The 26,656-nt window shown below is 38.2% G+C and overlaps 1 protein-coding gene across 1 annotated transcript; it reads left to right on the top strand.

The window, feature by feature from the left end:
- Positions 1-732: 732 nt before the first annotated feature.
- LOC128614959 (ephexin-1) lies at positions 733-25,197 on the top strand. The gene is made up of 19 exons (XM_053636709.1): positions 733-1,000; positions 3,878-4,003; positions 5,231-5,367; positions 5,902-6,026; positions 13,229-13,489; positions 13,698-13,922; positions 14,416-14,496; positions 14,870-15,012; positions 15,144-15,455; positions 15,625-15,785; positions 15,885-16,037; positions 16,395-16,524; positions 16,616-16,690; positions 17,679-17,768; positions 18,000-18,151; positions 18,361-18,534; positions 20,074-20,135; positions 23,289-23,393; positions 24,531-25,197. Exons 5-19 carry the CDS (start codon positions 13,255-13,257, stop codon positions 24,725-24,727), a joined length of 2,295 nt encoding a protein of 764 aa, XP_053492684.1. The 5' UTR covers positions 733-1,000; positions 3,878-4,003; positions 5,231-5,367; positions 5,902-6,026; positions 13,229-13,254; the 3' UTR covers positions 24,728-25,197.
- Positions 25,198-26,656: the final 1,459 nt, after the last annotated feature.

The raw sequence follows: 26,656 nt of genomic DNA, 5'->3' as shown, positions 1-26,656 counted from the left end.
CCCTCTTATACTTCTACCTGTGGGGCAAAGTCCCTTAAACATGTGTGAATGTGTGTGACCTTTCTCTGAAGAACAAATGTACAATGCTGATAGGCACATTCACTGCACACACTGATAAACTAAGAACTCTGAGATAAAGCGGTGAGCTATTAGTAACAGGACAGTTTGAAACAGAGCACCTGTTATTCAGTATTGTTGAAATAACAATTTAGTCGGGTATGTTTGCTTTTTAAATATATCTACCATGTTTCAAAAATCTTGGAGCATATTTCAAGGGACAAAATCCACCTCAAATTTTATTTATTTATTTATTTATTTATTTATTTATTTATTGGGTGGGGGGACATCTATATCTAGTCAGTATCATTGTATACTGTATGTTGCACCAATAACTATCATCTATATATCCTAACAATATATTACCCCACTAGGACACTGTAAAAAAAAAAAATCTGTATTCATATATAATAATCTGTTTCATTTTTAGGCCCTGAACACATGGTACTGAACTCCTTCACTTACATGTAGATTAGCATTAGTAAATCAGTGACAGGAAAAAGATGGGGGGATGGTGAGCCGACTTCTCATTTGACCATGACATTTTCCGTGTCGTCAGATCACCGGTTTGTGTTTAATCTTGATTTGAGTTACTGCTCCATTAAAAAGAAAAAAATACACATTAGGCTAATCTTTAAAGGTGCAGTTTATAACTTTTAAAACATGTTTGGAGTTTAAATTTTTATTTCAAATATACAGGTTTGGAGACGGCTGTCCGTTATTTCATTGTAATTGCTATTTGCCATGGGAACAGGGGCAGCTGGAAAGACAGGTAGCATTGGAATGGACTGAGGCTTCAACAAAGAGTGGATGAGGGAGTTATGGGCATATTCAACCTCTGATTTCTGGAATGCAGTAGGGAGACCTGGGACAGGGATACGATGGCATGGCATGGCATAGAAAACCGATCAATCAGGGTGATGGTACCTTCAGATTCTCAGAGGTGAGTGATGAGATACACCAGGGTCTCTGGCAAAGCAATAGAGGTTCCAGTTTTCTTGCTTATAGCTGTCTGGGAGTTTTGACTTAAGCACAGACAGATCAAATACTTCTGAATTTTAAAACATCAGAATGCATGTTGGTCCAGGATCACCTGGTGCTGTCACAGAGATCTCCACATCCCCCAGTCAGGTTCATGACATATAATCCACACTAAGTCCATTTCAGTATTAGGTGTAACATTAAAAAATGTAGAAAACAGGGTGAATACCACAAACTATGTTGCTGAACATTATTAGCATCTTCTATTTTCATTTTTCTATGATTGTGGTACCAGTAAACATTTGGTACAGTTTCTGTCTTCCATTTCACTCTGCTTTGTGTCAATAAAAGAAGCTAATACCCACTAGATGGGGCCAAGTCCTAATTTTAAAAAAACTGAATAACTCAACATTATTTAACCATTTGCTAATTCACCACAAACATTGTATACTGTTATCTGCCAGAGATCATTCTTTTACTGACTTGATCCTAATTAAAGAATCTGTCCTAATTCTGTACCAGTCAAATTATGAAATGCTTTCTAATGTACCTGTATTTGTATTTAATATTAACATTCATTCTGAGGTTATCTGATAGAGTCTGATACACGAAATTCAGTATGATTACACTTTAATGCTTATTTTTCACCCATCCGGTACTACTGACAGTGTTTAATGCTCAATAACTCTTCATATATGGAGAGAAAGTGAACCATACTGCCTCATCGTATTATGTGATATACGGTATTGACTGTGCTCAAAACAATCAGAATATGTAACAAAATATTACTAACGCTTACCTAACTAGAATTAGAGCAACCCACTGCCTTTAGATCAGTAGCAGATGTTTTTATTGACAATTGTGCATATTGGAAAAGAACACTGTTAAAGAAGCAATATACTTTAGCTGTGGCTCAGGTGGTAGAGCGAGTTGTCCGCTAATCGTAGGGTTGGCGGTTCGATTCCTGGCCCACATGCTGAAGTGTCCGTGGGCATGACACTGAACCCCAAGTTGCTCCTGATGGCAGGCTAGCACCTTGCATTGGTGTGTGTGAATGGGTGAATGAGAAACAGTGTAAAGCACTTTGTAGAACTATTAAAGTTAAGGGGTGCTATATAAGTGCAGTCCATTTGGCATTTATTTTGCATTCTGAGATCCAGAACTTCAAACAAGGCTTGATGTAGATTTAGACCTGGTAGAACAATACAGAGCAATTAATAATCTTATTATCCAATCTGACCCTATCATTATGGATACCGCAGCAGGGGTAATGTAATGTTCATAGGCATTGAAGGTATTCTTTGGCTTTTCTTATGTATGGGTTCTGGAGGTCATATTGTATATTTAACATGAGCAATGCATTTGATATGCACTGTCAGACGCTGGACAGCGTTTCTGTCCAACTGTCATAGGCTTTTACTTCCTGATCTGAATAAAATTCTGTTCTTGCTACAGTGCCTCAGGTTAATAACGAAATTGATAGCCTACTTAAACAAAAATCTAATTATACAGTTGGATATACAAATTTGAAAATATTATATAAAAGATAAATTAAAAAATATAACATACTGTATGACAGGGCACACAGTGGCTTAGTGGTTAGCACGTTTGCCACTGGCGTGTCCAAAGTGTCCGTAGTGTATGAACGGGTGTGTGAATGTGTATGTGATTGCGCCCTGCGATGGATTGGCACCCCATGCAGGATGTACCCTGCCTTGTGCCCGATGCACCCTGGAATAGGCTCCAGGTTCCCCGCGACCCTGTAGGATAAGCGGTATAGAAGATGGATACTGTATGACATAAAATGAAACAAAAATGAACACAACTTTACTTTTACTTTCCTTTCATTATATCATAGTCGTCCTAACAACTGTGAATGTTCAGCGTGACATATTTTAGGTTTCTAAAAGCGTCAGACATCCCGTGGGCAGATGTATTCTTTGCTCCATAACCTACCATGAAACCTACCACACCGAGTAGAGGCGAGCTAAGATGTGTGCAGGCAAACCGCACACGCTAACATTTAAACACGCAATCACGACTTTTAAACAAACTCAGAAATGATGGCTACCTATGAAACTAAATTCAACACTATATATATTGTAAATACAATTTCCCCACGGATGCTTCCAAGCAATGCTGCATGTGCTGCCTGCATCGTGACCGGGTACCGTTATTTTCCCAGAAGAGCAATGACTGACTTAGATGATCATTTTAATTCGATAAACTGAAGATTCTGTTTGTGTAACTGGTGTCATTTATTATGTTAATCTCATCATGCTGTTCAGCTTGCTATGTAATAAGTGTTCAAAGTGTACAACAATATATAGTGGTAACCTGAAACATTAGCTATGTAAAGGGTCCTGGAGTTTTCTTTTCTTAATTCTAAAGACAAACTGCCATAACTGGTTCTGAATGGAGAACTACAATATGGCCACAACTCAGATGTTAGTTCCATATCTCTCGTTGCCAAGCTCGCACACCTCAGCATTATGCTGAGCCTTATATTTGTAAAATCACTTAGTTGTCCTGAGCCCAAATGTAGTGTAAAGGAACGAAATGCTGAGCCCATAGGTGGCGTCAGTTGTAACATTGTGTGGGGTCAGTTGTAACAACTCAATTGTGTAAGACTAAAGGAGATGTGTCACCTCCTTTAATATCCCCATGAAATCAAAATAGACGTTTAGTATGACGATGTTAGCCTTAAGGTTATCTATAAGCTAGTGTGCTCCAAAACAATGTTGCATTTAGAAGATATATGCATTCAAATTTTACAGGCTCTCTCTCTCTCTCTCTCTCTCTCTCTCTCTCGCTCTCTCGCTCTCTCTCTACCACCAAGATGGATCAACAATTCTGATGACATCATTCTACACTTCAACATCTCATCAGATTTTCTGTCCAATCAAATGCTCTCTAGAATCTGAAGTGTTCCGCCCCCAACACTTGCAGGTTTCCTGGCTGTGGGGTAAGCTAAATGCTATTGGCTATTTAAAAGGAGGGAGGAGCCATTTGGTATGTCCCACTCTGACTTCATGTTTCAGTTCAAGGCACTTCACGGGGACTTTAACAGAGACTTTAACCGTTTTGTAAACTGGCCTATTTTTGTTTCATTTGCATACATGCTAAATAAACGCATAATTCAAAATGTTCTCCAAAAGATTAAAATTACTTTCATACTTCAAAATCAGATTTTTCTTGATAAATTCTTGGGAACTATGATTAGGTTGCTGCATAGGATGCTAATCAGCATCACCAGTGTAACTTGTTGTTGATATTGATATTGTTCCAACTTGCCCTTGTCAGTTGCCCTTATTCTCCCCTTTATTAGCTGGAAGGACACAGGAGATATAGATGGATATACACAAAGCTCTCTGTGGGCATGTTATAACAGAGCCCGATAGAGACCATGAAAAAAAGATCTGGTTTAATTCAAGCTCATGGTGAAATAAATTCTGTTCACAGTTTAGTTTAACATGACAACCTGGAAAAATCAAGCTCACTAAAGTGTCATTATATGTGAAAGGTTTTTTTTTTCTATGATGGGATGGGTTCATTTGTGCGCTGCTCTAAAGCACTCATTATGATTTCATGACCTTGATTTAGTATCTTGTGACCATGTTAAAGTATATCATGCACAATATTTAGCACATCATGCACACACAATAAATGAAAACATGGTTCTTTGTATCCATGTGTAGGTGAACATCTGTGTCCTTTGTGCTAAAAGGTCTTTGGATTTCACCCATGATGACGAATGTGGTTTTACATTGTATTACTTTGCATTTTAGGGAACCGAAAGAGCAATTTAAAAGATTTTCTTCCAGGATGGAAATTTGTTTGTATTTATTTCAGGTTTTTTTAAAAGGCTTCTTATAAAAAAGAAAGTCTCGTAAGAATGATTTTTCTTCCAGGACAGGAAAGTTGTTTTTTCTATTGTTTGAATGGAAAAATGTCATTGTTGTATGTAACATTTATTTTATACAATCTTTCTTGACTATTCGTATCGAGGGTGCCAAAAAATTTGCAGTTCATTGTAACTTTTAGCAGTGGTAGATGTAGTTTCTCTTGACAAGACTCCTGATAAGTCCCCTTCCAAGAATAACCTGTTTTCCAGTAAGTGGGCGGGATCGCAGTACAGGTAGGGACAGTTAAATTAATATCATGTTCATCTACGTCTCCACTCTTCCTTTAGTGTGGGTGTGTGAGTGCATGTGCATATCTGAAAAACAGCTGAACTCGGCAGACTAGTCATTTGAGCACAGGACAAGCATACTAGAAGTGGGCTAATCTCTGATTTATGATCAGGAAGTAAGGAAGAGCTGAACAGCGGTAAGTGTTTATATAATTCTTTGTTGTGTTATTTATAAAGAAATTGTGTAAGTAAAAGGCAAGCTAAATGTTTTTAAGGCTGTACGTCAGCTAAATCAACCACACAAATGCTAGTTTGCATCACAGATGCATACAACTGGTATACGAAACTTAATTTGGCTCAGCTACTTATTATAATGATATTGAAAGACTGGCTCAAAGGGGACAGTGGTACTCAGGGTTATGGTTTAGAGCTAGTGATTGGAAGATTAGATGTTTGAATCCACTGGATGCCAAGGAACTGTTAGGGGGTCTTGTGTAATCCTTAACATGATTGTATCCTGTCTTAGTTGTAAGTTACTTTGGGGTCTTTCCAGCTCAAGTGGTCCAATAATTGCAAAATTGGTTGCTCGACCGTATTTAATTTTCCTAATTTGGCATTGTAATAATAATACTATATAATTATATAAATATAATAATAATACATTATAATACTGGCATTGCAAAATCACCATTTTTTCATTTATTTTATTTGTCTTGGTGTAACTATGACAGCCATCTCTGTGTCATGGCACACAACAAATTTTGCTTATAAAGCTGTTTACGGAAACCTCAAGATCTCGGCTTAGGATGGTCCTAGCTCCTTGGAACCAAAACTGATCTCCAGAGCACATTACAAGGTACATGTGTAGGTACATAGTAGGTACAAAATACATATACAAACATTCTGCACATTCTTGTTCCTTAGACTTAGAACTTAAGTCCAAATGGAATGCTCAAGTTTGCTCACAGTTTCACTTTTAGGGCCAGTTTATAATGGGACAGGTTTGAGTCTCAGTCTTAATTTTTTAGGGAATACCTAGGTAAGTATAATGTACATGCAGAACATTTTAGAGACTTCTCTTATTTTTTTTTTTTTTGTGAGGGCAAGAAAATGCAATTTTGCAAAAAAAAAAATAAAAAATCACTCATTTTCGGGTTGAATATCTCTGGTGGGGGACCAGATACGGACCTGAAATTTTGACAGAAATAAGTCCTCTATATTAGCATTCTGCTGTAAAAAGAAAAAACAATTGTGAGTTTGAGATTGGAGGTAAACTCTGCATGACCATGGACCTCGTGGGCCAGATTTGAAGGTGTACAGTTGGTATGTGTGAATAGATTTTATCCAAATATGGAATTACAGTGTTCCCATGGGTGTTTTACAAATGAACAGAGTGGTGGAGTTGTTTATCTTGTGATAAAAGCGGTAAGGGACATCTGAGCTGTAGTCAACTACTGCCTTCATCACAGAAGAAACAACACCATAGCATGTTAATAAAACACCCAACTGAACACACCTACATTCAAGTAATCTTATGAACAATATTTGAAATACTATACATACCTTCTTTGCCCTTTTATCAAGATATGAAAGTATGTCTATAGTGGTGTTGATGTGTAGTTGCAATTATGACAAGATTTGTGTGGTATCACCTTTTCTTATGTAACTTACCCATGTAAGCCTTTTGCTCTAAATTTCATGATGTACAATTGAGTCCATTTACATAAGCCTCTTTCTGCCATATATATATATAAAAAAAACATTCTCAAGAGATTTTCCAATTATCTAGCATTAAATGACTAGTATTCTTGTTAGTATGAATTTCTTCACATGGGGAAATGGATTTCCCATCCATTGGGTCTTAAAAAGATCCCTGCCACTGGGTGTGGGTGCGCTAGTGTCATCATTTTCCATGTAAATGTCTTGATAGCTTGTCTTGATTCAAAAAATGTCTCTTTTCACGATGTCTCTTTTCATTTATATGCTGGTGATACCCAGTTGTACGTTCCTTTGAAAGCTGGTGACTCCATTCAGCCATTGCTGGACTGTCTGGATGACATTAAAAAATGGTTGACAAATAATTTCCTCCGACTTAATGAAGACAAAACTGAAATAATTGTTTTTGGCCCCCTGAGATTGCGAGATGGTCTCATTAACGAGCTCCATAAACGCTTTCCCTCAATTTCTTCCCAGGTTCGGAACCTTGGCTTCATTCTGGACTCAGAATTCTGCTTAACCAAGCAGAGAAATTCGGTCGTTAAGACTAGTTTTTATCAACTACGGATTATTTCGAAACTCAAAACATTTTTGTCTTTCCAGGATTTGGAGAAGGTTATTCATGCTTTTATTACTTCTCGCTTAGATCACTGTAACTCATTATACTCGGGTCTTCCTCAGTCGTCTCTGGCTCGTCTTCAGATGGTTCAGAATGCAGCTGCAAGGCTGTTGACCAGGGCTAAGAAGTTTGATCGTGTCACCCCAATTTTAGCATCGCTTCACTGGCTCCCGGTCCGTTTTAGGATTCAGTTTAAGGTTCTGATGTTTGTTTTTAAAACTCTTAATAATCGAGCTCCTTCCTATCTCGAGGATCTTCTTAAACCACATTCATCAAACAGATGTCTAAGATCTTCTGATAGGTTTCTTTCGCATGTCCCTCGTTCCCGGTTAAAAACAAAGGGGGATAGAGCTTTTGCTGTTGCTGCCCCCCGTCTATGGAATCAACCGCCACTGGACATCCGCCTCGCACCTTCTATTACCACTTTTAAAAATAGGCTTAAAACATATCTCTTCTGCCAGGCTTTTTGATCAAATTTTTAATTGTTTAAACAAATTTTTTATTGATTTTTTTCTATTGTCTATTGTCTGCTTTTATTTGGTCTAATTCTGTTTCTGTTTTACTTTCTGTACTCTGTTCAGCACTTTGGTCAGCGTTGCTGTGTGAAACGTGCCATACAAATACATTTTACTTACTTTTACTTACTAAAAAAAGCTTTAGATTAAAACAATTTTTTTTAGATTTTGTAGATCTTTGTAAATCTTTCTAAAGCTGCTGGGTTTTTTTTTTTTTTTAAATAGATCCGAATGCTTCCTTTCAGGCTGGTAGTAACACTGTTTTGTCTCAAAGTGCTATGGGATTTAAACACCTGCTTATCTGTGCCAAATAAAAACATCTAGTGGAGAGGATGCTGTGGACAGAAAGTGACACTGATGAAGAGCCAACGTTGTTTACCACAAATTGAGAAACATATTTTTCAAGCAGGCTGATTTGTTTTGCAAATTCATGACACTCATCAAACTGTATACCCCTCCCCAACATTTGGAAGATTCAAACTCTCCATCTCACAGCACCCAAAATAAATTTAATAAAACAAAAATTATTTTAAAAAATTCCAATTTCAAACCAAATCCATGTGGATCTCCCTAAACCTCAAACACTTCAATAAGTCATATCCCTGACATATCCCTGTGTGTTACATGCCAGTAATGAAACTATAATAACAAAAACTGAAATTGAAACTAAACAGACGAAGGGAAAATATAAAAGCCAAATAAAACCTGTTTCTCCAGCATAACCTGCAAAAATGGCTGCGATTGCTTATCTTTAGAAGCAGGGATCTTTATAAGAGTACTCAGTCATAGCATGTTATGTTTACATTGATACCATTTTTGAAATATATTGTTACTCCTTGGCACCTACCTTCTGCACTACCTGTTACAACAGACACTTCCACACTAGAACTGTGTACTGTTCAGCACTACACTGTCACTTACTGTGCCTATTGTCCTGTTTTAGTAGTCACCGTACTGTCCTGTGTTTTTAGCGCACGTCTGCACGTGCACTTTATGTAGAATGTTTGCAGATCTTATTTCGTTCTGTGTCGCCTCATGTGGTCAGTGTGTCGTTTCATGTAGCACCATGGTCCTAGAGGAACGTTGTTTCGTTTCACTGTGTATTGTACCAACTGTATGTGGTTGTAATGACAATATAATCACTTGAACTTGAACTTGAGGTGGGGAAGAGCCCAGCCATTGTATTTCAGCCATTCAACAAATGTTAATCTTCAAAATGTCCTTATTCACAACACCATACTGCATATTTGAACTCTGTTAAAATACTAATGAACTCTTTTGAGTGATGAGAGAGGTGTTGCTATTCAACAGCTAGTAGACAAGGTTCCATTGATTTGATCGCCTTTCTAGATGTTGCGCAATCATACAGAGCAGCATTCTCAGCACCCCATTTAGCTTGGTTGAGTAGCACATAGTGGTCAAAAATAGGAATTACAGAGGCACGTCGTGGCTGGACCCATGCTCGCTAGATGAACATTTTGTTTATGAGTGAGGGAAGAGCAGCGGACAGGACGGTTAATGTTCCACGTACTGTGTTCATCACACACACTGCGACAATGGCGATAAGAACCATAATAATTCCTTTGAGTGCAAATTATCAAAGTGAGCACTGCAATCTTCTTAGTCCATAGTTTTCAGTCCTTTTGCTGATTAGGAAGGATGTGATGAGCAAGTATAGTCTACACTGTTGTCAAGCTAGCTACGAAACTAGCTAGGTTTTTAATGTGTCTTTGGAATGCAATTATCAGCAACCAGAACCATTATAATTGTAACAACCATCATAATTAAAACAATAATGTCTGATTTCAGTAAAGCTGTCATTGAACATCTAAAAGATTGTTGAGCTAAATTTGTTATGTCAGGGATGTTCAGTTTGTTCATCTAAGGAAAAACTTTGTTGTTAGGTTATTCATATGTGCTGGGGGTGCTGGCATTTAGACCAGACTCCAACTTTCTGTTCTCTAATTGGAAATTAGTGTATTATATATATTTTGTATATGGTGTATTGTATAATATCTAATTTTGTTTGAGGCTATTTAATTATTAATATCATCTTACCCCCACCAAAATCTATGGTCACCGATCCTGAACAATGGGAGAGAATTTTTTAAAAACACCCGCTCTGTAGATCCATGTGAAAGCCTCAACGACTCCAAGGTAAATCTCACTGTATCTTTAAATAGTGTATTCAATTATCAAATAAAATAACTTCTGATTTTACTTTTGACTTCCCTCTTGCGCTCTAACATCTATGTGTACTTTCGTTCTGACTGAAACATTCTGTTTTTGTTCCGTTTGAAACCCCTCATTACCTACTTGTGTACGGTCACAGAAATAAATGTAACGAACTACTTTTTCTTGGCACTGAAAAGGTGCAGCTTTTGTACTATTAGCATGTATCTTTTACCTGGGAAGGTGCATGTGGTGTAGCTTTAATTAGCTTTAATAATAAAGCTTTAAAGGTAAATTAGTGTTCCTTAAGGCCCCATTATATACCTATGCATTCATTCATCTTACTGTACCTTACATTAATAATGTGCTCATGTTTACAAGTGAAAGCTACAGTACATAGTAAAAGTGCCAGATATGCACCCTTGATTGTAATAATTCAATGACAAGAAAAGCTACAGATTGGTACAATTTATTTCTAAGGGTGCTGTAATGCAATCGCCATTGTACCTGTATCCAACGTCATGTACATACTTTTCCCGCTAAGTCAATCAGAGCATTCCTCAGAGATTGGGGGTTTCTCAGGGAGATTTTAGAAACCGCCTTGGGCAATAAATTGCTTCTCTCACAGTAGGAGGAATGTCGCAGACTCCGTTCTTGCAGTAATGTTAACAATAAACAGCATGCAGGGGCATGAGCACGAAAGCTCTCCCCATGTTTTAGAGGAGAGAAAGTGCAAACACAGCTGTATTGGCTTCTTGACCTAGCTAGTAATTCCGGTGTGTGTGTGTGTGTGTGTGTGTGTGTTGGGCGGGGAAGTATGGAGGATTGAGATATGGAGTATTTTCTACATGCAGGTCCGAACGTGAATAAATAGTACATGTTACTTAGCTGATCAGTAAACAGTTATTATTGGTTCATCGCATTTTAAGGTTTACTACATTAAACCTGTTTCATATTAGAATATGATTTATTCCATCTGACCGTATCAAATTAAAAGTAATGAACTTTATTAGTATACACACAATGGAAGGAAATTTATTCAGTGGCTCCAGTACAACATACAATAGTCGGTAGAAAGGACAATACAGGTGCTTCTGTACATATAAAGGGCTAGATAAATTGTACAACAGTAAGACAAGAGTAATGTACAATTTCAAGTAAACCCACATGAACAACAATACAAAAAGGCATATGACAATATACACTCACCATCCAGTATACCTGTACGTTCATGCGGTTATCTAATCAGCCAATCATGTGGCAGGAGCACAATGCAAATAATCATTCAGATCCAAGAGCTTCAGTTAATGTTCACATCCAACATCAGAATGGGGAAAAGTGTGATCTTTGTGACCGTGATCATGGCATGGTTGGTGGTACCAGATGGGCTGGTTTCAGTCTTTCAGAAAATGCTGATCGCCTGGGATTTGCACACACAATGATACAGTCTCTGACATTTAAACAAAATGGTGCATAGAACAAAACAAAAAAAAAAGACCCTGTGTGCAGAGGGTGTGTAGGCTGAAACACCTTGTTGATGAGAGAGATCAGATTAGAATGACCAGACCGGTTTGAGCTGCCACGAAGGATATAATAAATAGTCACTTTTTATAATAGTGGTGAGCAGAAAAGCATCTCAGAATGCAGTTTGGGTGAGCCTGTGCCCATGATAGCCTCAGATTGTTGTTCTTGGCTGACAAGAGTGGAACCCAATGTGGATGCTTTTCTGCTTAAAACGTTTTTAAAGCGTGATTATTTGAGTAACTATAGACTTTCTGCCAGCTCGAGCCAACCTGGCCATTTCCACTGACCCCAACTTATCAACAAAGTGTTTCTACCCACAGAACTGATGCTCACTCAATGTTTTTTTGTTTTTCATACCATTCTGTGTAAACTCTAGAGACTGTTGTGTGTGAAATTCACAGGAGAGCAGCAGTTTCGGAAATACTCAAACCAGCCCATCTGGTATCAACATTCATGCCACAATCAAAGTCACAGAGATGACACTTTTTCTTCATTCTCATGTTTGATGTGAACATTATGTGAAGCTCTTGATTTGTATCTGCATGAGTTTTTTGCACTACGCTGCAGCCACGTGATTGGCTGATTAGATAACTGCATAAATGTACAAGCTTTCCCCATTAAAGTGGACGGTGAGTGTTAATACAGGTGCAAGACCATTTCATGCATTTGACACACACTGACATTCTGAAAAGATAGCAACAGAAATTTGTGCTGGCCACAAACAGGTACTGCATCAAATTCTCACTCAGTTAAAAGTTAAAATAGGGAGCCAAAATCTACTTGATGAAAGTTAGAAATTATCTACATTTAAATATACTCAAGTAATAAAGAGTAAATATTTGCAATTGATTGATTGATTAAATGACTGATTCATATTATGAAATATTTATTCACTAATCTGCTAACTCAGACAAATCTATTATTTGGCTTGCTGGTTAGCTAGCGTTTAATAACCATGTGGAAACGAATTCCAAAATGACGTTGGCAGTGAAAAACAATACTAGCTAGCAAATTTACATAACATGCTTCTGTAGATGTGATAGAAATTTTTTATATGTTGATATATAATTTTTATGCGGAAGGCAAAGGAGATGTCATTGTGTATGTCATTGGTAAATCTTGAGAAAACTCAAGCGTGACTTCAGCTTGTCCATTTTTGTCTTAAATAGTGTAATGACATTTGACTTGAGTGAGAACACACCTGACTGGCATTACTGCTGGCCGAGAGAAATATCTCATTGAAGATTTTTGACAAAGTACTTTCAAGGTCAAGATGAAAATGTAAGGAGTAAAAAGTATGTTTATGAGTACAAGCATTCAGTTTCAATAATATTGAGTACAGTAATGAAGCAGAATTACTCAAGGATTTCCACCCTTGGTCACATAAATCCAAATTAAATTAGACTTTAAAAAAAAAAAAGGAAGAATGGGAATGAAACTGTTTAATTGAATTTTCATAGCCATGATAAGAAATTCCATGCTAAAAGTGAGGAAATTATCTTAATTCCACAGGGCTGTGAGGATCACACGACAGCTGTATGGGTACAAACGGTAGGATCAACAACAAACCCCCCTTACCCCCTAAACCCCTAATGAAAGGGGGTACACCACAGAAGGTCCTGGATCCCCCTCCAAGCAGCACTAACAGTGGTACACAATACAGGCCAACCCCTAAACCACGTCTACACAAACCTGGTCCCCAAAAGCAAACCCTGAACCGAGTTGGCAATGCTGATCAAGCCTCTATGTGTAACACGGACAATCCTGCCCCAAGTATGTCACATATTTGTTTGTCAGTTTGATTATGAAATATTGATCCATGTCCTTTCATTTGGCCTAATTATGTTTGGTTATGTCAACAATATCAGCTGAAGTATGCTTTTCTCATCTAAAGTTCGTTGACAGAGGGGGATCAACGTTAATTTTATTGTGTTTACAGTACATAATTACACATATGTATATATTGTAATTCTCCTCATAGATGGATCCAGGGAGAACCATTTTGTTCCTCCAGCCTGCCCACCCTGCTGTCCTTGTTTGTGTCATAATGACAGTAAGAATGGACCAAAGAAAACCCAAGAGCATGAGGACGATTATATCATTAACTTAGAGAATAAAGATGATAAGCCACCCAGAAGAGCCCCTCCAGATATACCTCCTCTATCTGCAAGACCTCTTCCCAAAACGCCATGGCAGATATTGAATGGTGAGGCTTCATACACACTTCAGTGTTAATCATAAGAGGTCTGCACTATGTTGTGTTCACAGTAAAGTTCTTTTGTTCTCTTGGCTCTAGTTAATACAGATTTTCTATACAACTTTTCTGGTGAAAAACAAATGGGGGACCAATTAAAGGGAAAACCTGACGAACCTTAATAACTCAGTAGAGGAACATCACAAGTGCAGATGCTTCCTGAATGATCTGCTGCGTTATACAATTTAGCAATTAATATTCGACTTTACTCTGTGGCATGTAAAAAAAAAAAATGCTGAGCAAGCCTAGTTGAGCTAGATTTTAGATTAAGGTTCATTATTCGGGAGTAACTTCAGTCATAAGACTGCTCACGTGGCTGGTGTTGAGTAAAGTGACATCTGCATTAAGACACAGGGAAAGGATATTAGTAAATAGGGCTGGAAATGATGGTCAAAAACACACACTCAGTCAGACTGCCAGTTCCAGTGTTATGTGTTATTCACAGAAGCAGGTACTACTGATGATAACGATGGAGGCATTTATGCTGAAGCTGACATGCCAAAGTATGATGACACAGCACCTAAAAGTCAGTAATTTCATTAAATAGTTTATTATTTAGTTATTTAAATTTATATCATTTAATTACTTTAATTATTAAATCAAAATAACATATATAACAATGCTATATTACAATCATTGCACTTACATTATTAATAAAAAATGAATACATTTTATGTTTTAATGTATATATTATTAATGTAACACAACAAACGTCTAACCCATAAACAAGAAAAGTAGTATGATCTTCAAGACAGAGATAAATGATCTCTGTCCTTTTCTCTCTCTCTCTCTCTCTCTCTCTCTCTCTCTCTCTCTGTCTTAATCTAGTGATTAAGGCACTGATGTCTGTGAGTAATACAGGCCATACAAAAAAAATTATATTCTTTCTCTACCATCAGGAAATGAACCTGAGCCAAGTGGTGAACCATCCCAAAAGCCCATTCCTAGTTCAAGGAAGTGGGATAAACAACAGATGGCTGCTCAGGAGCAGTCTAAACATCAGGACAATGAGAATGTTATCTTCAGGAGTTTGAGGATTAAGGTATGCCAGATACAGTATTTTCATGTGAAACCAAAGAGAAACCCAAAACCATGAAGTATGTGTTGGTCCAAATTATGTTCTCTGAAGAGCTGGATTGCTCTCGACCCAAATGGTGTTTATTTCCATTTCAGAAGAAAAGCAGTGCAGATAAAACAAAACGAAAGAAATTATCCCTTTCAAGCAAAACTCCAACTACAGTTTCCAGCTGTTCACGCAGTCAGTCCCTCCAGACCTCAGCAAAGTGCGCTGAATCAAGTGCTGCTACAATGCTATCTTCAGGCTGGAAGGTTAGGAGGACAAGAAGCCTTTCAAAGAGAAAAACTAAAGACAAGGATGGTCATTCCTGGAAGATGCTACAGGAGAGCTTATGGCAGGAACGCTGTGTTGTGAAAGAGAGTGGAATCCTGAGCAAAATAACCAAGGAGGAGATTCTCCTTCAGGAGGTATTACATTCACAGCAGAGGGGTCTACAAAAGATCTTACCATATCTTGTCTTAACATCATCCTTCTTCTCTTTCTAGTATGATCTCTTTGTATTTATGTGTGTGTCTCTCTCTCTCTCTCTCTCTCTCTCTCTCTCTCTCTCTCTCTCTCTCTCTGTCCTCACATCAGAGTATTTATGAAGTGGCAACTTCTGAGCAGTCCTATCTTGAACGGCTAACTGTCGTTGTGAATCATTTCATGGAATTTCCAGAACTCAATTCAGCTATAGCGCTCCAAGACAAAAAAACACTCTTTTCCAGCATGCACAAAATGAGAGAGATCAGCCAGAAGTGAGTCATCACTTTAGAAAACCTTAGAAATAATAACCCAGTATTCATGATCAAGAGAAGGATGTTTGTGACTATTTATATGATTGGGTCTTATTGTAGCTTCCTGGATTCAATGGTTCAGAGTTTGGGCTCCAGTTTGTTTTGTGACGTTCTCTGTGATGTTGTCCATCGTTACGCCACTGGACCATTCGGCGCTTATGTGGATTACATCCGCAACATGCCATGCCAGAAGCACACACTCATCAACCTGAGGTATAAATCGTGATTTAATTATCTTAAAATACACCTGATCTGATAAGCTTGACTGCCATCTGTACTGCGGAGTCAAGACTGCAAGCAAGAAGCTCAATAATTACTGCAGCTGGAGACTTGATGATACCAAATGAGCTGTTCATTTTCAGAGCGTGATCTTGTTGTTAAGGGTCCGTGCTCTCATATCTCTCATTACGACACACACATTGAGCTTGTGACTTAACCTCAAGGTGCCCCACCCTGCCTAAATCAAAGGCTTACGAATGCTGTACTGATACAAAAATAAGCACTAATTACAAGTTATTCTACTTGCGTGCTATTATAGCTGTTAACGTATTTTTGGTTTCTTCTTGTCAGGAAGGAGAGCCCTCGCTTTGTGGAGATCTTAAACAAGCTTGAGGAGGATCCATGTTGCAATCGGCTGCGTCTCGACTCTTTCCTCTCGCTGCCTTTTCAGAGGATCTCCCACCTCAAGGTCTTAATGGAGGTCAGAGAGGAGAACCAAATGTGCAGTAATAAAATAGGACTCAGTGAACATGATGTATCTTGATTCAGTCTGAAAATGTTTCCCACTGCAGACAGTCGTAAAGAGAACAGCCTCAAAGTCAGACATTCAGGCCTCTGCAGAATCAGCCCTGACAGAGATTTCTGAGGTAAATATAGCGGTGTCTTGAAAGTGAGGTATTTCTTGTTCAAGAGTACAATACAAAGATTTGTGTAATCTTGTAGATGTGCCACTAAATATTTTAGGGGCTTAATAAGGTCATGTGACTATGTCCATATATATACTTCCTATCCATTTACTTTATACTTTAATAAATCACATCATAGTTAAGTCTCTTTTTTGTTATGTACAAAGAGCTACAGTATACCATATATATATATATATATATATATATATATATATATATATATATATATATAGTTTTAGCAAAACACCCTTTCAAAACCTAATCATGTTTTTCTCATAGGAATCATGTGAAAACATGTGATGGTCACCATGTTGTGCCCTGGACCACGTGACATCACATGAATACACGATCATGTGAAAAATGAAATCACATGCCCCACGTGTGAAACATTAACATGTGACAATAAATGCAAAATATGAAGAAAAAAATGTGGATAAATAAAAACACATGCATCGCTTATGCCTACCATTCAGCAGTGGTCTGTTTTCTGTCCCTTTTCTCTGTCTTAGCAGGGATGTATTGTTTGGCTGCAAGTGTGTGCCAGTAAAAAAAAAGTAAATGCATTGTTTTTATAATGCTCGCTGTCAAGCTTCGACCTCCCTGATGCCGCAATATTCATATATATGGTCAGATAAATGTTGGCCATCTGTGGCTCCGAACTCACTATACATTTTCCTCAGTTGCCCCAGTGCCTCAACTAACTAGTTTGGAATCATGTCTGAGGGGGGAAAAACAGCAGAGGTGGGTAGAGGAGGAAGCAAAATCCTGTCCCAAGTACGAGGAACATTCCCACATTTATCGCTGTTTATAACAGCCAGCCTTTTCCTTGTTTTCTCTTGGACTGTTAGTGATATATGACGTGTTTCAAATGTCGTATTGCAACTTGAGTTGGAAATCCATGTTATAGCTGAAATTTGCCTAGACTGATGAGTTATTTTTGTGTCTGTAGGTGCTGGAGATATGCAATAGGGAAGTGGGTAAGATGAAACAGATTGAGGAGCTTGTCAGCATTGCCAACAAAATAGACTTTGAGTACAAGGTGACTTGATGTTAAAATATTCGTTTCCGTCAAAGAAATCATTTTGTTTTCTTTGATTTCAATGAATATGAAACAAAAACGGTTTCATTTCCCTTCCTATATGTGAAAGCAGTTTAAACTCACTCTCTCTCTCTCTCCCTCTCTCTCTCTCTCTCTGCTTCCCTCTTTGTGTTTGTGTTTCTTTTTTCTGTCTTTGCCCTTTTTCTTTCTTTCTATCGGTCTGTCGTTCAGGCCTTGCCGCTAGTGTCATCTTCTCGCTGGTTGATCAGGGATGGTGAAATGACACAGCTCGCTCTGATTGAGAGCATTTTTGTCCAGAAGAAAAATGGCCCTGTCCATTTGATCCTCTTCAATGATATGCTACTGGTGGCCTCAAAGAAAGGGTAAGGATGAACTCTAAAGAATACATAATGATGTAGACCATGTCCATGATATCCACATGTTGCAAAATAAAGAATATTTTTAAGTTACAATTGTGCTTGCACGTGTATATTCTGTTGTTTCTGTTCTTTGCTAGTAACAGCACGTCTCCTTCATTTATTTTTGTGTGTGTGTGTGTGTGTAACTTGCATTTTAAAATGACAACATCTAGGGCAGACAGGTATGTGGTGCATGATCATGTCCACCGTTCCCTCATCGAGGTCACAGAGGGTGCTAAATTGGAGGATGATCTGGAAGGGTATGATATGAGCAGAGTATTTCTACTGGCTATTTTGAAGAACCACAGAGGAATGTCATACCAACTTTTATTGCAGGCTTCCACACTGTGAGTAGACGGAGAATAAAATTAATTTTATATCTATCTATCTATCTATCTATCTATCTATATATATATATATATATAAATATAATTTTTTTACAGTATACACTCAGTGGCTACTTTATTAAATAATCATGTAAATACAGTCATTGGTCTTTTCGTTAGATGCATCAACCATATATGGGCACCCTTGTAGATGTATAATCACTGACCATTTTCAGGGCAGGAGTGACACTGACATGGTAGTGTCTGTGGTGCTGGTACAAGCATCAGGCACAGGAACTTTTTGACTGTGTACAACTACTGACCACCTTATTAGACACAGTACACTGGAGACTATAGCTCTTCTTTTTTCCACGCACAGTTTTCCTCTAGCTACTCGTTAGTGTCAGTTTCTGTTGACAGCACTGTTGTTTGCTGGATATTTTTGGTTAGCAATGACATGGCGGTGTTAAAACACCCAGCAAATCTGCTGCACCTAATACATACCAGCAAAGCACACGCTAAAATATCTGCGTTAACATAGTGCTGGAATGGACCACCACCCAAATGATATGTGGTCAGCAGTGGTCCTATGGTGGTTCCTTTCCACTGGTGAACACAGTAGAAGGGGGCTAACAAATTGCACAGAGCAACAAATGGTCTACAGTCAGTAAATGTATACCTCCAAATGGTAAGTTTAACACCCACTGATTGTCCATTACAATGTGGAAAAAAACAGTGGTGCTAGAAGTATCCAGATCCTTTACTTAAGTAAAAGAACTAATACCACACTATGAAAATACTCCACTACAAGTAAAAGTCCTGCATTCAAAAACTTACTTAACTAAATGCATCTAAGTATTATCAGCAAAATGTACTTAAAGTATCAAAAGTAACCATACTCACTGCGCAGTAACGTGGCGAGGTCCCTGTCAGTGTTTTACTAATATATATGATGTTTTTGGATTAATATTAATCCAAATACATCATTTTACTGCTGTAGATATTTGAGCTAATTTTAACTACTTTGTATACTGTTGGTTAGTTTAATCTAAACTACAGTGGTGCATCATATTCTATAAGATCATTTAGATTAAGAATAGGACCATTTTTTTTTACCCAGAAAAGGAAAACTTAAGCCTTCAGTTTATCACAAACTTTCGAAATCACCACATTTGGAGATACGCAGTTTTCACTGGACAGGAAGGGTATGAAAAAATTGTACTCTGAAAAGTAACTGGTAACTAAAGCTGTCAGACAAATGCAGTGGATTAAAAAGTACAACATTTGCCCCGTAATATAGTGGAGCAGAAGTATAAAGCAGCATAAAATGGAAATACTCAAGTAGAGTACAAGTACCTCAAATTTGGACTTAAGTACAGTACTTGAGTAAATGTACTTAGTTACATTCCACCACTGGAAAAAATGCGTACGATAAAATCTTCATTATCGTGAACAATAATAAAAAAAATACTTCCCAGTAGATAACTGTACTACAGGTACAGATTTAAAGGTCTGATTGACAGGTCAATTTGCTAATCTCCACACTCTTTCTGTTCTCAGAGAAGAGAGAGACAGCTGGCTAAAGGTGCTGAGGAGTGAGGAAGGAGTGTATGAGGAGTGGGGTAAGTGCCTGAGATTCGGAGAAAGGTGTCTGTTTGCAGAACACAGATTTGAGAGCATTTCTTGGAGTGGGACAGATGGGTGGGGTCTTTATTTTTTTTTAATTAGCAGTAGCTCATACATGGGGAGCACAGTGGAGTAGTGATTAGCACATTTGCCTCACACCTCTGGGGTTGGGGATTCTAATCCTGCCTCCATTCTATGTGCGTGGAGTTTGTATTTTCTCCCCATGCTTTGGGGCTTTCCTCCGCCAGTTCAAAGACTTGTAGGCTGATTTGCATTTCCAAATTGTCCATGGTGTGAATGTGTATGTGGTTGTGCCCTGCGAAGGGTTGGCACCCCGTCCATGGTGTCTCCCGGCTTGTGCCCCGAGTTCCCCCGAGATAGTCTTCAGGCTCCCCATGACCCTGTGTAGGACAAATGGTATGGAAAATGGAGGGATGGATGAACTCCAGGGGTAGAAAATATTTGAGTACTTCATTACTATACTTATGTATTATTTTGGTGTATTTAATTTTTTTTTAAATAATTTTTACTCTTTACATTTTTATTAGATTTTATTTTTGTTTAGACCTGCAACGTACTCGTTATGAATCTCAAATGTCAATCTGAGTCAATGGCTACATTATATACAGTGCTGTGAAAAAGTATTTGATTTCTTCTGTTTTTGTGTTTGTCTCATACTAAATAGATTTAGATCTTCAAACGAAATACAACATAAAAAAGGCAACCGAGCAAACACACAATACACAATTCTTTTTTTTTTGTTATTGAAGCAAAAAAAGTTATTCAACACTTATCACCCATGAGAAAAACTAATTGCCCCCTTAAACTTAAACTCCGATTGTGCCACCATTAGCAGCAATAACAGCAACCAAACGCTTCCAATAACTGGAGATCACTTTCACTTATTTCTAGGACTAGGACTTACTTTTAGGCTTTGGATCATTGTCTTGCTGCATAATCCAGTTGTGCTTGAGTTTCAACTTACGGACTGAAGACCGGACATTCTCCTTTAGGATTTTCTGGTAGAGAGCAGAATTCATGTTTCCCTCAATTATTGCAAGTTGCCCAGGCCCTGAAGCAGCAAAGCATCCTCACACCATCACATTGCCACCACCATGCTTGACGGTGTTTGGTTTACACCAGATGTAACGGGATCCCTGTCTTCCAAACAGTTCCTCTTTCAACTCATCAGTCCACAGGACATTCTCCCAAAAGGTTTGAGGATAATCAAGGTGTGTTTTGGCAAAATTCAGACGAGTCTTAATGTTCTTCTGGGTTAGCAGTGGTTTTCCATGAATGCCATTTTTTCCCAGTGTCTTTCTGATAGTGGAGTCATGAACAGTGTCCTTTATTGATGCAAGAGAAGCCTGTAGGTCCTTTGATGTTGTCCTTGGCTCTTTTGTAACTTGCTGGATGACTAGTTGCTGCGCTCTTGGAGGAATTTTGGAAGGTCGGCTACTTCTGGGAAGGTTCACTACAGTGCTGAGTTTTTCCATTTGGAGATAACGGCTCTCACTGTGGTTTTTTGGAGTCCCAGAGCCTTTGAAATAACTTTATAACCCTTCCCACACTGATGTATTTCAATCACCTTCTTCCTCATCATTTCTGGAATTCCTTTCAACTTTGGCGTAGTGTGTTACTCCATAAGACCTTTTACCCAACTTCATGCTGTTGAAAAAGTTCTATTTAAGTGTTGATGTGATTGAACAGGGTTTGCAGTAATCAGGCCTGGTTGTATCTGGTCCAGCTGAACCCCATTATGAATGCAGTTTCATAGATTTGGAGAATTAGGAACTACTGCGGCAATACATTTTCACACAGACCCAGTCGGTATTGGATAACTTATTTGCTTCAATAAATAACATTATCATTTAAAACTGTATTTTGTGTTTACTCACAATGCCTTTGTTTAATCTTAGATTTTCATTTCTGAAACAATTTAGTATGAGATACACAAAAACAGAAGAAATCAGGATTGGGGCAAATACTTTTTCACAGCACTGTATTATAAATGACAATACATCATTTTAGTTTAGCATCAAATCAGCGTGGACAAAAATCTCAATAATGGTGCCATTTTGTTATCTGTGGTGAACTTCCCATGCTACACAATGTAGTTAGCGCCATAGCTATCCATGTGCATTTGAGGATGAGCACCCCTGGCCTTACCTCAGTAAAAGCTTTCAGTACGCTGGACTTAGCAAAGGCTTGAATAAAATGAGGTGTCTTCTTTGCCTCCCAAGAAGGTTTTAGAAATCAGATTAACTCCATCTAATTTGAAAATTTTGGCTATATTTAGCTAAATTGGGCTGTTGTTTTTGCTAATGTCAGGTTTGATTAGCAGTGTTTCCAGTAGCTAACCTAACTGGCTAGGTAGCAAGTCAATTTCTAGCTAATGGTTAATGTTGCAAATAAGAGACTGAATTATGTTTTCAGGCAAAACCGTGTAGTTTTTTTTGTTTGTTTGTTTGTTTTTTTAAAACAAAAAAGCATTTCCTAACAGTTTTAGATGGTACAAGCACAAGTAGCAGCTTTGTTCCTTGTTTTTTTTTGTTTTTGTTTTTGTTTTTTACTTTTACTTGAGTAAATTTTTTGCTGGATACTTCCAACATGTATTTGAGTAAGACTTTGACACAGTATCTATACATTCACTGAACTATAATTGCGAAGTACTTCGTTCAACCCTGACCGACATACAGACGTGCCATTTCCTGTGGTATTTCATCTGCAAAAACAGGCTGCGTTTTCTAGTTAACGTGCAGTTTGCATATTAGATGTTAAAAGATTCAACTCTATCTTTAATGACATGGCAACCTGAGGTAATACAGAACACTCCCTAAATCAGTGGTCATCAACCCTCTTGAAATCTACCTTCCTGCAGGTTTCATCTCCAACCAAAATCTAACACACCTGTTTTGGTTCATCATGAACTTATTCAGACAATGATTAGATGGTCAGGTGAGCATGATTCTAGTTGGAGCTGAAGTCTTCAGTTAGGTAGATCTCCAGGAACACGGTTGGTGAAAGTTCTGTATTACTCAGAAATTCCCACTAGAGGGCAGAGTCGTGTTTTTATTGCAAATCCAGTTTTTTTCTTTTGACTCGCAGTGTTAATGAATCACGTAAATGATATATTGTTTATGTCTCAGATTGTCCTCAGGTGCGATGTATCGAAGCGTATAATGGACAACAACCTGGAGAGCTCAGTCTACAGCCAGAGGACATAGTCAACATCATCCAGATAACATCTGACGGTAATTTAAAAACAGATGTACTAATATGCTTATAGACCCCTGGTCTAATGGTTTCCACTACAAATACCATTACAAACCATCAGATAACCATTAAAACCATTACCATTATTTCTACTTAATGGTAACCAGTAGAGACCCACAGCACCCATTACAGTTTCCATTAAAACCAATACAATTCCCATTATAACCATTAAAACCATTTCAACTTCTATGACGGTTTCTATCAGGGGTTTTTTTCAGCAGGGACTTTATAAAACACATTCAAGAATGTACTCTAGAAGACGTCAGTGCATACTGTAAACATGTTGTGCATAAAATGTCTTAAGGTAGTCAGTGATGCACTTATTTTTTGGGAGCACAAATTCCCTAACTGGTGACTTGCTTGACCATGTGAAACATGCCCATCTCCATTAGTTACTTCCAAACACAACTTTCTTTAGGGATGTAACCAAATTCAAATATACTATTTGGAATGAACAGATATGTCCTAAACAGATACAGATGGATATATGAATAGGAGGTGCAACGTGTATTATTTTTTATTTTAATGTGGGTTGTAGTGAGCGGTCAGATATGAAGCTTGCAGGACAAAGAAAGACCACGTTCATTAACACGCAAGGCATTTACTGCATTCATTCATCTTTTAGAAACTGCCTAATCGGGGTTACAGTGGTTTAAATTAAGCTACTAATTTTATTTATATCCTGAGGAAATTGCACCAACGAAATTTTATCACAACAAAATCACAGATAGTTACAAACTACCAGTGTGATTAAAAATAAAAGAAAAAAAAAACAGTTCTGTGCTTATCTCTAATTGAGAAATTATGAACTGGAGTGATGTAGCTGAGGCTGAGGAACTACCACAGCCAGAATTCACACATCATGCTGACACTGCTGCCATTTCTACGTCTGTGTTTTTCAAGTGTTTTCCAGAGGTATAGTATAAGGGTTTATATCTAATTAAACGTCCAGGTGTAAATCCAAATACAGATCGGATATTTGGAGCACAAAACAGACACAGAAACCAATCCAGATAGTGTTATAGCATTACACCACTAACCTGCTTCATTTTCAAATACACCTCATTGGAAGCTCTGAGAAACCCAGTAACATACTCCACTCCTTCTCGTGGCAGGTTTAATGGAGGGTCGGAGGACTCCTGATGGGGAGAGGGGCTGGTTCCCAGCCAAGTATGTGACTGAGATCTATAACGAGCATGTGCAGAGACGTAATCTGCGTCAGCGCCACCACGTCCTCCAGGCAGCTGCAAGCATTGTAAAACGCCGCAGTATTTGTCAGGACCAGCACACCACTACCTGCTTCAACAAATAATAATTTGAATATTTATGCTTATGGACCCAAGGTCAATGTAGGAACGCTTTTAGGAACTGGGAACTAACTGTATACATGTTTTATACTGTATGATATTTATTTATATGGCTTCAGGGAAATAATATGGAGGAAAAAAAATTAGATCTATATTATGACTGATATTCTCTTTTGTTGTCATGGTGATGGAAAGTATCGCTCTTTACTGTGCTACCGTATAGTTTATTTAACCTCACATTAAAAGTTGATCATATTTCCCAGCTTTGAAGCTTTTGTAAAGTAATAATGAGGGAAACAGGGCTGTTCATAATCTTTCATTTAATAGATACTTGAATGGGTTGATTGTAAAGGAGATGCTTATAGTTATAGCATACTATTTATTGTTCTGCACTGAAACCTCAGAATGCTCTCAGGAAACCTTTTTATATTTTGGATTTTCAATAAATGAAAATAGAATTTTTATATTTCTTATACATATTGTGTGGTCTATGATTTGAAACCGTTTCCTTCAAGTTGTGTTATTCCCAGCTTACTGAAAAACTTCACATCTCGGGATGCCTATCTCGGGAACACTGTGTGAGGCGAGAATACACCCTGTACGGGATACCTGTCCATCGCAGGGCAACATGCACACACACACATTCACACACTCACAGGTAGGGACAATTTAAGAAAGCCAATCCACTACATGTTTTTGGGAGGTGAAAGGAAACCGAAAAACCTGGAGGAAACCCCGAGAGACATGGGGAGAACATGTCCACATCCACATAGGCTGTAATGCCACCCATCACCTGAACTTCTTACCTGAATCAGCATTCCATCCATTTTCTATACCGCTTATCCTGCTGGTTAGCAGGGAACCTGGAGCCTATCCCAGGGAGCTTGGGGCACAAGGCAGGGTGCAAATCCATCGCAGGGCACAATCACATACACATTCACACACCAATTCACACATTACGGACACTTTTTTGGACATGCCAATGGCATGCCTACAGGGGAGGAAACCGGAGTAACCGGAGGAAACCCTGCAGCACATGCAAACTCCGCAGCGACGGGAATCGCAACCCAACCCTGGAGGTGTGAGGCGAACGTGCTAACCACTAAGCCAGTGAACCACTGAATCAGCATACTTTAAAGGTCCTTTCAAGAAAAGGTTAATTGACCAGTTTACATACTTGGTGTGAAAGTATCTTTGCTGCTTGGCTTTTTCATTTAATTGGCATCTAAGGACTGTGCCGATCTATATTTGGTACCCTCAAGGCCAGAAACCCCCAAAGGCAAGCCAGCTGTCTAGCTACTGTTCTATCTATCTATGTAGTAGCAAAGAAAAACAAAAGCAATTAAATAGCAATGAAATAGGTTCTGCATTTTTTGACAGAATATTAGTAATACACCTACTTAAAATATTACATGATATGCCAAAAGATAGTTGCAAAATCATCCTTAAGAATCGCTGTATACATTACAATTAATAAACAAATGTTTTTTTAAAAAAAAAAAAGTCAGAATCAGACTACAAATGAATCTCTGTGGTCTATTTTAATGACTGATTGATTGATTGATTGATGGAATAAATGATTGATCTTCAGTAACTGCTTATCCCTGAAACACTGGAGACAAGATTAGAATACACCTTAGATGTGACATCAGTTTATCGCAGAGCGCCATGAATACACTTTCACACAGTCATAGCTAGGGGCAGTTTAGCTAAGCCAGTTAAACCGGCATGTTTTTGTGAGGTGGGAGGAAACCGCAGAACCGGGAGGAAACCAACGAGGACACTGGGAAAACATGAACAAACACAGGGAGAACCCCACACAGACAGTAACCCAAGCACAGGTCGACTTGCAAACCCTTGAGCTGAGAGTCAGTAGTGCTACCAACATGCTGCCTTTATTTGATTTGTTTTTTAGTTGTTGTTTTCAAACTTTT

This window comes from Ictalurus furcatus, chromosome 11, assembly GCF_023375685.1.
Source record: "Ictalurus furcatus strain D&B chromosome 11, Billie_1.0, whole genome shotgun sequence".
Taxonomy (NCBI): domain Eukaryota; kingdom Metazoa; phylum Chordata; class Actinopteri; order Siluriformes; family Ictaluridae; genus Ictalurus; species Ictalurus furcatus.
Note: the sequence above shows the minus strand (reverse complement) of the source record. Positions and strands in the feature narration are given on the sequence as shown.

Coding starts and splice junctions, on each gene's coding strand:
- LOC128614959 (XM_053636709.1), top strand. CDS start 13,255: ATGGGTACAAACGGTAGGATCAACAACAAACCCCCCTTACCCCCTAAA. Junction 15,456..15,624: donor AGGAGATTCTCCTTCAGGAG/GTATTACATTCA, acceptor TCCTCACATCAG/AGTATTTATGAAGTGGCAAC. Junction 18,152..18,360: donor CTGGTGGCCTCAAAGAAAGG/GTAAGGATGAAC, acceptor GACAACATCTAG/GGCAGACAGGTATGTGGTGC.